Source organism: Corvus brachyrhynchos, unplaced genomic scaffold (genome assembly GCF_000691975.1).
Source record: "Corvus brachyrhynchos isolate BGI_N302 unplaced genomic scaffold, ASM69197v1 scaffold783, whole genome shotgun sequence".
In the NCBI taxonomy this organism is placed as follows: domain Eukaryota; kingdom Metazoa; phylum Chordata; class Aves; order Passeriformes; family Corvidae; genus Corvus; species Corvus brachyrhynchos.
In genome coordinates, this window is record NW_008236979.1 from 369578 (window position 1) to 383003 (window position 13426).

Consider the following 13426-nt stretch of genomic DNA (forward strand, 5'->3'; position numbering starts at 1 on the left):
GGTCAAGTGTGTGCGGTCTTTGGGGTGCGGGAACCGCAGTTCCCGGTAAAGCACTGCACCCTCTTTCTCAGCGCTCAGAAAACCGAAGGATAAGCGGAGTTTAGTTTTCTGTTTGTTTGTGGGTTTGTTTGTTTTGTTTTGGTAGTAGTTCATAGCCATGGCATGGCCCACCTTGGAGAATGGAGCCATTCCTGGGTACATCCTGTCTCGCTGCGCCAAGGGAGGTTCAGGTTGGACATTAGGAGGAATTTATTCACAGAAAGGGTGATTAGACATTGGGATGGGCTGCCCAGGGAGGTGGTGGAGTTGTGTCCTTGGAGGCCTTTAAGGAAAGACTGTCCCAGCCAGAGTCAGTGTTGGTCACGCTGCACCGTGAGCTGTGAGACCGCGTTCAGCACATGGTACTGGTGGCAGGCACCTGTTACCGCCATGGTATAGCAGGATGTGAGTCCTGAGGTTGGATGGGGATGAGCTTTGCCCCAGCAGGAAACTCCAGTCCTGCAGGGCACAATGCAGGGGATCCCAGGCTGCTTGGAGAGCTGTGGGCAGGGACAGAGTGTCCCCATGTGCCAGAATGGGTGTCAGCCACATCTCTGCAGCACAGCACTGCAGGATGTTCTGCTGCAGTCCCACTGCCTATTGCCATTAAAAAAATATCACCAAAGGAGTGAAAACCATAGTGTTTCAAGAAGTTTGAAAGTCCTGGGCACAGTCTGCAGAAACTGCTCTTTCTGAGTACCGGGAAGTCTGTATGTCAGATATTAAGGGAAAAAAAAGTGAGATCATTGCAAAGGTATGAGTGACTATGGCCTAGATTCTTTTTATAATGGATATGGGGACTTGATCATCTAGTCGGGGCTTTTGGGCACTTGCTGCAGAAGTGAGAACATACTTTCAGACTAGTGAGTGCTTAGCCTGGTTTACTCTGTAGTGTACTGTAGTTCACTACACACTGAGTGTAGTGTAGGCACACACTTCTTGTATGGAAGAATCTGGTTCCCTGAATGGAGAGATAGTAGAAATATGGATAAGGGAGCTTAGACCATTTGTCGTATTTAATACTAATAAATAAGGGGCATTGGACTCTGCAAAAATTCCTGGAGTCATCAGCTGCATAGGAGGTTTGGTGGGTTGGGACACTGACAGCTTGAAAGCAGCACTGAGCAAATTCAGTTCGCTGCAGTTTCCATAGGGCTGCAAATGTGCAAGTAAACACATCCCAGTATAAGGCAGTAAATACATCAAGTATTGCTCAGATTATGTAGCATAAAATTTGTGTATAATAGATGTTTTGGGAACTCTGCTGCTGGTTCTTCCATGCTTTGTTAATTAAACTTCACAGGTGGACCAGGTTTGCTAGCAGTACTTTCCAAAAATCTGTTTGTATTTGAGGCTTCATTAGAATCTAAGTGAAAATACCTTGCAAATTGTTTGAGGTTGGGAGTAAATCTAAATTAATCAATGGTTTTACTGCATTACAGTAATGTCTGCACTGCTAATTAATAGTTTAAATATTTGATTTTTATTTCCTTTAGCAGTCTGGAAATGCAGGTCATTTTTCCGACGTTCTAAGGTTATTTTATAATGCTTCCTTTCAATTTCTATTTGCAGAAGCTGGTGTGCAAACAAACGGGAACAAAAGAAATCAGGTTTTGAAAATTGGACATGGAGGAACTTTGGACAGTGCAGCCACAGGAGTTCTGGGTAATGAAAAACATAATTACAGTCATCAAAATATGATTTTAGGAAACATTTTCATGCCTGCATGAAGTCAGGTGGAGGAACAATTTGGGATATGCATGGCAGGTTTTGGGGTAATGACAGATTACTGTGGAAGAATGGTCTGGATTAAATTTCCTGTGCTTATACTTGTACATGCATGTAACACGGTTCTTAACAGAAGGCTGTATTCTCCCTTCCTGCCTTCCCTCCCTTCCTCCAAATACTGTAATAACTTCTGGGTTATTACGTGTGGGAAAATACAAACTCTTGTGTAATGAATTGTGAAGTACTTGAGCAATTGATGATTTTTTTAACTTAAGCTGGGGATTTATAGTCATCATAATTTGTTGAATTATTTTGTCTCAAAGTAATGCTATTCTGGGATTTTGGGGGAGCCTTTAGGGTTGCTAATACTTGCCAAATGAAAGATTTATAAGAACAATTCAGCTGCTGCTTTTCTAGAGGCTCAGCACAGAAAAAGTTTTAGCTCCCTGTCCTGTCTTGCTTCATAAAGAAGAGTCTTCAAAGATATTTTTTCTTTTAATTTTGATAGCAATCCATTTATTGAATTCCTTTATTTTGTTGAATAACAGTATGTGTCAATTGCTGGTGTTAAAACCTCAGCTGTGGGTGTGGTTATTCCCACGTCATACTTTGTCACCAGCAGTTTTATTGATAAGTAACATGCAGGCTACAGCTTGCTCAAATCATAACCTTGTAGCTCTCCTTGGCTTGGAGAAATAACAGCAATACATTTTTGCTGTTGAAAATAAACAGGTACAACTCTGAGTATACACTGAAAGTAAATGCACTGAGATTTGATGTATGACTTCTCTCAGGAAGAATTCAGCTTCAAGGGGAGGTTGGTTGCTGTGAGTGTTGCTAGAGGTCTGTAGCTGGTAATTGTCACTTGTGAACATGGCAAAATGTGACATCCTTGGGTTAGAAGGGAGCACTGCCTGGTTTGGTTCTAATTTCCTGTACTCTGTGGCCACTCACAAGAGAATTCAGTGTGCATTGCTGAAGCAGATGTTTTCCTTTTACACAGGTGTTCCCTCTGAGCATGCTGCTTCTCATTGTGCAAAGTCAATAGAATTGATCCATAGGAAAAGCAAAATTACTCGTGCTTTTTTAATTGCTTCTCCAACTGTTCCAATACCCAGCAGTGTCCAAAACCTGCTTCTATGGCATGGCAAAAAGTATTTGGGCTTTATGTGCGTGGTATAATTAGAGAAGCACATCACCCTAATATGCTGTGGATGGATTGAAAAAAGGCATAGGATTCCACTGCCATACAAAACACACAGGGAAAAATTAATGGTAGCTAGATTGGAAGGGACAAAACTGGAGAGGAGTAGGAAAGGGAATGTGCCCAGATTTCTTGTGTGTTCAGGTGAGGTAATGAGGGAGGGAAGGACACAACAGAAACAAGTTATTCAGAGTATGTGTGCTGCGTTTCAGGATGGGCTGGTGGAGCAGAAAGCTTTCCTTCCTCATGGACAGGAGCATGATAGAAGTGTTAAATTTTCTGAAACCCTTCTTGATCTATACTGCTGTCTCCCAGATATATGCACTGCTTGTCTATAACTTTGGTCCTGGGAAATAACTGATACAGTGTCCTGCTTAGTGTGCCAGGTGTACTGCCAATAACTGAGCTGTGCTCTTTATCAGAAAACATCCTTTTTATATTTCTTCTCTTACTGACAGCAAGTGTAGATGAGGAGGGACCTTGGAGGCAGAGGTCAGTGATCTTTGACATGTGAGAGAAAGGGAAGGTCGAGTCTTAGTGAATATCTTCTTTTGGTGTTATTCTAGGGCTGTGGTTCCAGTTTGCTGTTTCTTGCTCATAATGGGAATTTTACTTGGCTTATTTTTATATGGCAGTAATGAATTATGCTTCCACAGTAGAAGAAAACATGAAAAAGTATAAAAAAATTAAAATTCAGGTAAATCTTTATACATTCAATGTAGTCTGCCAAGTAGGGTTTATGTCACTGTTTAGTAACACATATTCTCCATAAGCTGATGATTAAGAGAAAATTGTTAGTATCTTGTTCACAAAAGCATTCAATGTATCTTTAAAATTATTCTATAGAATCTCTTGACACTCTTCAGCAAATTTCAGCTCAGCTGTTGAAGTGCCAGTTATGTCATCATGTTGCAAGGAAAGTGCTTGGTTATAAAGTCTTACCTGTGTACTTATCTCCTCAGCCTTCTTGCAGCTCTTTCCTATCTGGCAAATAACAGGAACAGGTTGAACTGAAGGTACATGAAAGCACAAGGGCACAAGTGACTAAAAACCCTCAGGAATAAGAGGAGTAGTAATGGAGAACAAGGAGGAATGTAATGAGTCTCAGAGCATAAAAATTGAGAAGCATTAGAACACAAGTAAATTTTTTTCTTTTTTTAAGTTCATTTTCAGTTTGATGGTTTTGGTCCTGGCTCTTAATTAATATGAAGCTGATTTCCTGAAAGCTCCCTTAACTCCTCTAGTTTTATTAAAATAAAGTACATAGGCTATTATATATTCCATGAGTTGTACACAAAACTGATTTCCTTCTAAAATTTTCTTCAGATTGCTGTATGTGGAAAAAATCAATAGGAAAGCATTTTAAAGGAGAGCACCTTGTAAAAAGCATTAAAGTAAAATATAAACCAGAGCTCCTTTTCTGTCTCTTTCTTATATGAAAAGCTGACTGATTGCTGTTTTTTAGAATACTGGTGTTAGAATTGAAATAACAGTAATCTGTACATGCACAATAATGGGCAGTTGGACCTTTTGGTTATTTTACTTGCTGTAAGTCTGATAAACAATTTCATTATGCTGTCTTGGCTGTATTACTCTTGGTCACTATCAACCTTTAAAAGAACTATTAGCTTACAATGAAGCGTTCATTCATTACTGGTGAGCCATAGCCTTCATCAAACCAGAGGCAGTGTTAATTGCACTCTCCATTTCTTTGGTGATTAAAAGATAAATAAATGTAGGAGTTGAATTAAAGTATTTTAACAATAGATGAAGATTATTTATCTTTTGCTTTAGACTTTTTTTCCTTTCACTGGTCCCATGTTGTTTGAACATCAGAGATGTTTTCTCAAAAGTGGTGACTCTCTTCATATGCTAACAGAGCATGAAAGGCTGGGTTTCTGACTAGCATAATATTTAGTGTTGAATGGTGTTAAAAAAGGGAACTGCAGGGCTGTTTTGAAGTGGCATTTCTTCTTCTGTCTTTGCAGTGGTTGGTATTGGAAAAGGAACAAAAATGCTGGGAACTATGTTGACAGGTTCCAAGGTAAGGAATGCTAAATGACTTGTATCAGTGGGGGGTTTTGTTTGCTGGTTTTCTTTTTTCTTCCAGTGAAGAGCTGAATCAACATGCAAATATGACAGCCATCCTGCATATTGAGTTCAAATGTGTACTTCAGCTCCTTTTTGCAGTTAGTCAGAAATGTGCTACTAAGACTTTAATGTCCAGAATGGTTATTACAAAAACTGTCTTGGTTTTCTGCAAAATGTTAATAAATACCAAATTACAATTTTACAGGAAGATTTCTATACTATTTAGTGTATATTAAAAAAAAAAGAAAGAAAAACTAATGAAGATGGCACTGAAAGTGGTATTTTGGGGATGTAGTGGTGAATGACAGTTTAATTTTTGGTAATTTTCCTTAAGTGTAGACAACTTAGTTGTTATTTAGTTTGGAGTAACAGATGGTCTTTGTTTCTTTTCTGTCTCCTTAAATACCATGAGGCCTTAAGAGGCACTTTTTGGAATTTAGGGTGTTTTGGATTGCATTGTTGCTGCTGTAGAGGGATGCTCTACAAATACAGCAATAGACACATGTGAGAAGCCAGAGGTAGCAAAAGCCCCGTGGCTGCATGAGAGAATCCAGACCAGAACCTTGACACATAGAAATTTTGTTCATTGCTAGTGTTGATTAATTTTACTGTGTTAATTTTACTTTGGTCAGCCCCCAGACTGTAGGTGGTACATACACAAAAAAGTGCAAGTACTCCCAAGAGTAATCTACCAGTGTTGGTTCCTTCCTCACAAGTCAAATCCTGTGGGTTTAGCCATTATTTTTACATGAGAAGTTTAGATAAGAATGGCAGATGTAGAAATCAATTAAGCCTTCCAAATTTAATCTTACACTCAGGGAAAGTCAATAATGCATTTTTCCCATTCTCTTCTAATCTGAACACTTTAGATCTTTTACCGCTGCTGAACTGATAGCTTAAAGGTAGAATTTGATTGACAATCTTCAGTTCAACTCAGAGGCAAATAATTTGATAGAAAAGAAAACCATGATGAAAGGACATAGCTGTAGAGTCTGATCCAATACTCATGGTAGGCAGTGCCAGTCTGTGCACTGGCTGTAATGGGTTTGCATTTGGTTTATATGAGTGCATTTCAGAGGCATCTGTGTTTTGAAACGCGCAGTAAGCAGCTGGATTTACAGTGGAGATGTAAGCAGCTACCACCTGACATCTCCTTTGAAAGAACTTTAAAGATAGAAGAAGTCATAGATTTACTTCAGCTAAATTAAATCATCGTAGCTAAATGTGTAAATTGTTGATTTAAAAACACATAAAGTGATGGAATTACCTCTTAAGCTGGCGTTTGCAGTGGAAACAGCTGTGATGGATAAAGTACTTTCAACCTTTTTGGCAGGAGAGGATATGCTCAGATTCCTTGGCAACTTCACTGTGAGGTCCTGTAGCCATGAACAGGGTTGTCCAGTCACACCTTGTTCCCAGATGGCTCCTGAGGGGCAGCCTGATGAGCTACCCCAGCCAGATCCATCAGCTCTCCCCTGGCCTTACGTGGGTGTAGGCTGTGGGCACTTGGTTCAGTGAGGCAGAGACACATCTTTACAGACATCAGCAGCTCTTCCACTGCAGCTGTTCCTGTGTTCTCCTCCTGTGGAGGAGAGTGTGAGATACCTGACATCCATGCCAGCTATGGAATCTGCAGCATTTATTTGGAGCTTTTCCTGTCTCTGCCTTCCTATTTCCTATTTGTACTTCAATAAATTAGGCATGCAATAATTGGTGAGGCTTGAGGAAGTTGAAGGATCTCTCACAGATGTCTGCCTGTTGGGTTTTTTGACCACACTGACAGCAGCATCTCATAATGTATCAAGACATAAATTCATGACTAAATAGGTTTGAGCATCTTTTTGCATTCCACGCCATGTGCTTGGAATTTACACTCTTAATTTTTTCCCCCACTATTTTGGATGCTAAAGTGTTTGTTGAAATGTGATGTTTTTCTTTTGTTCCTTTTATTATTATAAAGATTCAGAGGAGCTGTCTGACCCTCTCTGGCCAGGATTTGCTGTTTGCTTCTAGGAATGAGTCTTGTAAAGAAACAGTTCAGTCTATCATTGCTGGCAGCAGAGCTATGCGGAGTGGCCAAAACGTATGGTACTGCAGTAAACTCCATATGGTGACTCTGCCAGGAGTTGGTCTGTCTCTGACTTTTTCCCAAACATTGTGTGAAACTTTCCTGACTCTGTGTGGCAGCTCTGAGCATTATCACTTGGTGTGCAACTCGCACACATTCTGCAAGGAATGTTACTCTTGACGTGTAAACTGAGTTCTTCATTTGTTTGACCTCCTTAGGAATTAAGACAAACAGAAATGTGCAGCCAAGGGCAATACCTGCTTAGTGTTCCAGATTTCTCATTGAATGTTTAATATTTATCCAGAAATAAAAATATGTACAATCTGGCTTAGATTTTGTTTGGTTGCCTTACTTTGTTTCAAATATTCTAAGTGAGAGGGAGAAGCTGAATGCTCTTGGATCTGAAATTTAGATACTGAGCATTTAATAAATGTTCCATAGGAGAATCACTTTTTCTTTTTGTTCTTGGGACTTGCACTTGGTCTTGTTTGGACTTCTTGCACTTCAGTATTTTTAAAGATTTTTGTTTTTTTACCATATTGGCAAAGTAAAGAGAGTAGAATGAGAAAATACTTTCTGCTTCACCAGTAAAATTAACATGATGGGGTGGACCAATATTATGGTAAATTGTTTGTGAACAACTCAGTCTTACGTATGACTTGTCTGTCTCAAACACAATGTAGAAGTGTGTTTTTTGGGGGGCAAAAAGGGCTAGAAAATGGTAGCACAATTTCCAAAGTGGTAGTCTCGTTTAAAACCTCTCATCTATGAGAATGTCCTGTTACATAGAAGGAATGAGGGAAATGATCATGTGCTAGTCAGGGAAAAAAAAGAAGAGCACTAAGCAATGAAATTCTTCATTAATCTAATACTTTCCATTGGGAGGGGATGTCTCCCAACACATACAGTCTTTATAGAGAATTGAAGCGTTCAGGTTTTAGTTCTGTGCTTAATTTGCTTATTTTTCAGTAAGATAGCACCTGGGTTCAACCTAAGAGAATTTTAGTCATACTAGTGTGAATGAAGCCAGAAGCTGGCCATCCATCAAACTGTCTTTGAAATCACTGCCTCTCCATTAATGGAAAGCTTGGGGTGTATTGGTTTTATCTGAGGATGTGACTTCTTGCCATGGTCCACAGACAAAATGCATCCCCAAGTGCTCAGTGTGAAGGAAATTACCTGAGTACTTTACACTGGTGGCACAAGCTTGGGCAATGACAGGTTAAAATAGAAAATTTAATCTCAAAAGTTTTGGCTTCTCTGGAATGAAGCTATCCAAAAAACCCCCAAACCTATGAGTAGAGTAAAACCCAAACTCCAAGTGTTCACAAAGCCTAGAAGGGCAAGAAGAGATTATGGGCAGAATGAAGATATATTATGTGACAACTTTTATTTCATATGATAGTTAAAATTTGTATTCTTACAGATCCTGGATAGAAAATGAGTGCTAGGTCAGTGGTAAGTTTTAAATCTTGCCAGTCATGCTTGTGTGAGAGAGGGCTTGTCTGGACAGGAATTGGTTCAAATCACCTAGCAGAACTTCTGAGACATGTAAGTTACTTTTTGCAGTGTGACTCTGAAATTAGAGTTTGTATATTGCAAAATTGTTTCTTTGGAGCGGTGGCATCAGATCTTGCAGAACAAAGTGTCCATAAACAAGGTTATTTCTTTAACTCCTGTGATTATCTTACTGTCCTAAAAATTATGCTTTTACTTGTATCCCTTAACTTCTCAAACATAAAGCTTTCTCCATGAATTCATTTTGTTTTTTTAATTAAGTCCTTTGCTTCCATCCTTTGGCAGTGAATTCAATGAATTAATAACGCATTAGAAAGCAAATGCAGGGGTTCTATAAGGAGCAAAACCAATGAAGCCTTTACTTGTGATTTTGTTTGTTTACAGATCGTTAGACACCAAAGCCCCATGTGGACTTTTTGGTATCCAGTAGTTCAGTGGGGCTCCCTCTGGACCCTCTTAGTGGAAGCTGCAATAGATTTATTTCCTCTATCTGTCTGTTTTCAGGAGGCTTATAAGAACTCGGCATCTCTGAGACCCCTATTCTTCTGCCAACATTTGTGTGTTTGCACATTGACATGCACACCATGATGGTGTAAGTGCTATTTCTTTGGAAATTCTAGTTTTCTTTTTAAATAGCCTCACTGTGCTGGTTTGTTGTTTTTTCTTTTCAGTGTATTTCAGTGTTTGTGCTCCAGTTCATTTTTGAGTTGCAAGTGCAAGAAAATTGAGTTGACTCTCCTTTTGAAGGATCCTCTTGGTGGTGTGTGCTCTTACTTTTAGTCTTAAAAATTTCTCTAGGGTATCACCAGCAGAGCTCTTTGCTTCATTGTGCTTTCTTTTGGAGTTGGTGAAACCAAATCCACTTATTCATACAGTGCATAGGGATGTGTTCTGTTTTCTTTTCCAGATTCTGATGTTTTTAACGTCATCTTGGAAGGGCAGGATTTTTGGTTAGTGGTAATAATTTTGTTAGACTAACTGTTATGGTACGGAAACCTAGGTGTTTGGATATGCAAGCCCTCTCTCAGATCTAAAACAGAAGCCATGGATTTTTAAAATAAGCATATTTCAGTTTTGTTTAGAGCTTAGTGGAATAGGTATCTTTTAGACCATTTCTGAAATAAAAAGTAGGTAATGCTTGTGAGTGTGGTATATGAACAATTTTGTGTGGGCAAGCAGTTGTATAGGTAACACTCCAAAACTGCTCTCCAAAGATAAGGCTACACTTTATTGCCTGCTTTATAAAATACAGTAAGAAAATAGTTTTATCTCCTGAGTGGAGCAGCAAGGATTTGTTCACAATGGATCAGCCAAGTTTCCAAGCACAAGACAAGGAGGACTGTTAATGCTTGCTTGATGATTCTTCAGGTCCCATCTTGCTTGTGTTCATTTGCTTTTGCTTTCAAATTGCAGTATTAGCATATCCAACTGTATTTGTCTTGGAGGAATCCAAGTAAAAATGGTTTGTTTGCTCTTTGGCCTTTTCCCTCGGAAATTTTTCACCTGCAGCACCTTCTCATTTTTCACTCTGTGGTTTATGCCACAGGTTTACCTTCTCACACCTCTTTGTTTATGGTATCCTGTCCAGGATAACCAAGGGTCTGACAGAATTTCTTTTTGTAGTGAGACGGGAGAGGTAACAAAAAGAGCGCAGTATGTGTCCTACCCATTTAAGAAAATGGATTGTAGCTGCACGAAATGTCACTCCTTTGCCTCTGTTCAAGCCCAAAGAACTTATTGTTTCCTTACAAGGGAGGCAGAAGAGGGGAGAAGGAGATGATAAGGTTATCTCCTAGGGGAAGGAGAAAGCCTGGTAGATTATATGTTGTGGCACGTGGAGGGGTTAGTGTGAGGTAACATCATACTGTGCCAGAAATCTAATATCTCTATTGAGTCCTCAGGTTTTCTTGAATCCACTGGAGTTACGAATTTTGGTTCCCAGGCTTATTTTGAAAGATGTTTTACGCATTTTCCATGGGGAACAGGACTGGCAAATTGGAGATGGAGTGACTGTTTTATGAGACGAGTTAACCCATGGGCAGATGGATGTGTTTCAGCCCTTGTAGACTGGCTAGGTGAATTCTCCCTGACACGTACTGGCTGCTGAATTTCACCCATTTAGTTACTGTTTTGAGGAAGGATATTACATTCCTGAAATACAGGTATAGGACAGAGAAGTCTTGACATTTCTGTTCTGTGGTATTTGTTATGTTATTGTGCAAACATTCAAGGAATACTTCCTCATATGTTTGCACAACATAGTGCAAAGATGTCTATTAATAAAACTTGTCCTACTTATTGTCTGTAGCCTGTAACAGCTACATCTAGGAATTGCTATAGTAGTTTGGTGGGGTTTTTTTAACCACTGCTGTCACCTGAGAAGGTTTTTGCAGAACCAGAACTTTGTACTGTAACTCCAGAAGGTCTCTAGAGCAGAGAAAATTGGTTCAGAGACCCATTGTTGTGTATGCAAACTTGGCACTGGTTTCTGTCCTGTGTTATTTTACCTTATTGACAATGAATTTCTTGTTCTCCAAATGCCTCAATAAATTAACTAGAGGTCAGTGTCAGTTTGTGAAAGTATGGTTGTCTCCCTTATTTTGTCAATAGGAAAATGCTTACATAAAAGGAAGCCTGGGAAAATGCATGAATGAAGTTGGTTTTGATGTGTTTTGAGAATGTGTAGAAGGTGTTAGCAAAACTTGAAGTAGTGTCTGTACAAAACAAGTTGCACTGAGAGAATGTTAAGCCTGAACAGTGGGGGATGCAAGAACTGGGAAGGGCTAAAATGTTAGAGGGATGTAATGGCCTTACACTCTGTCAACATCTTTAATTACCTGTTACTGCAAGACATATGATATATTTTTTAACCTGCTTTTTTTGGTAACAAATCATAGGAGAAGAGGCTGATTTTAATATCTTGTCTTTTCTGCCCTGCCCAACATCCCTGAGCCAAAGTTGTAGAAGAAGAAGAAGCTGTTGAATAGCATAGATACATCCTGTACTGCAGTGGTACTATTAGTAAGCTGGTTTAACATGCTGTGTATTGCTCAAGTCTCTTTTATGCTCACCCCAGAGGCCTAATCTATTAATAGCTCAGCTTCATGCTCTATTAATATTCACACTCTTTTTTAAACTGTTGAAAATCTTGAAGAGACTGCACCTATTGTGCTGCTTTTTCCTCCCCAAATGCCGAATATTTTAAGAGTACATTCTGGTGTGGTTTTTCTGTTCTTCCATTCACGAGGTCAGCAGCACTTTCTTCCCTCTTGACCTTTCTATAATTGTGCATATGGCTGTGCTACATGTGCAGTTCTTGCTTGGATTCATTAATAAAAGCAAGACTGCACATGGCAAGGCTTTTTTCTCATTTCTTCCTGAAAGAAACAGAAAATTAAAAGGATGGTAACCAATTAAGATTAGCCATTCTACACTGTTTTCCCTAGTGTTCATTTCTAGTAGTTTGGAGATGCTCTTAGCACTGCCTTTTAGAATTTGCTGCATCTTGGCCTTAGCAATGCTCTTGAATTCAGCTAAAGGCTTTAATGTATTCAGTTTTATCTGTGATTTTGTATGTAGCTATAAAGTCTTACCCTTCTGGGAGGGCTGTCTTCTATTTCTGGTAGCGAATTATGTATTTCCTTAAAACTCTTGTTTCCCAGATAGATTTTGGAGGTCATCTTTCTTTATTTTGTTTTATCTGTGATATGGGTACTAGAGGACAGAATGATGGAACAGGTGTTGAAGCTGAGGATGGCATTTAAGACCCAACCTGAGACGTTTTGATGAGTGAAGGAGGTTTCCACAGAGAGCAAATGCCAGAAAGGTTTGCATAAAAAGACTGTGGGTTTCTAACAACCACTTTTGCACATTAACCTGCATCCCCTCTTGGATGTTGTGAGCCTGTACTGTGTTTGTAGGTGACATGTGGCCTGGTGCTATCTCAGGTGATGCAGTGTTCCTGTTACTGTTGGCATTGTTCTCCCACCTGCCCCCTTTCCTGTGCTCCCTCTGACATCCAAATTTAAACTTGATACAGTTTTTAGCTAACACCTTAAAGCTTCTCTGAGCTATTGGCAAAGTATCTTTTGTGGGTTCCCCTATTATAGGTGGTTCTAGTAATTCACATGGAAAATCTAGTCATCCCATGATGTTTGAAGTCTTTAAAATAAGCTGACATAAGAGATCAGAAAATCCTGTTAGTCCACAAAGTAAAGATCAGATAGTTCTTCAGCAGTGACAGTACAATTACAGCATCTAGCAGTAAATGCAATTTAGTGCAGGCTTAGCACAAAGTCAGCTTTTTCTTTTAGGAGAAAAAAAAGAATGGTAGAGAAGTTGTAATGTTTATGTATATCAAAAGGTCACGTTTGGTGTTTGATAATTTTGAATTTGCTCTATCGTAAAACATGAAACTCCTCCCTCATCCTGCAGTCTTTATTTTGCCCTCTGTGCAACCTGCTTTTAAGAGATTAGGGCTCTGTGCTTTTAATATATTGGAATCTGCTTAGTGACAGTGCTTTGTTTTGGAAAATAATTGAAACTATGGCAACCCTTGGGGTTTTTTCCAGCTTATTTGTCTACCCTCATGTACTTCTCCATTTTGGTGGATGATTAGCATACTGGAAACTACTGGTAACTGCTAATGTTATACAAACAGCAAAATAAGTTCTGTAAATATTAAATCCAGAACTGGTTGTTTGTGCTTTGGAAATCATTGAACACAAACTGAATGTCATTACAAAACTGAGAATTTAAGGCCTCTTCACTATCTCAGT

General features: G+C 39.2%; 1 protein-coding gene across 1 annotated transcript in view; it reads left to right on the forward strand.

The window, feature by feature from the left end:
* TRUB1 (TruB pseudouridine synthase family member 1) overlaps positions 1–13426 on the forward strand; it is a 49854-nt gene that overhangs the window by 17290 nt on the left and 19138 nt on the right. Inside the window, exons 5-6 of the mRNA XM_017728605.1 lie at positions 1536–1704; positions 4960–5015. Coding sequence (XP_017584094.1) covers positions 1536–1704; positions 4960–5015 — 225 coding nt within the window. The remainder of the gene's footprint in view (positions 1–1535; positions 1705–4959; positions 5016–13426) is intronic.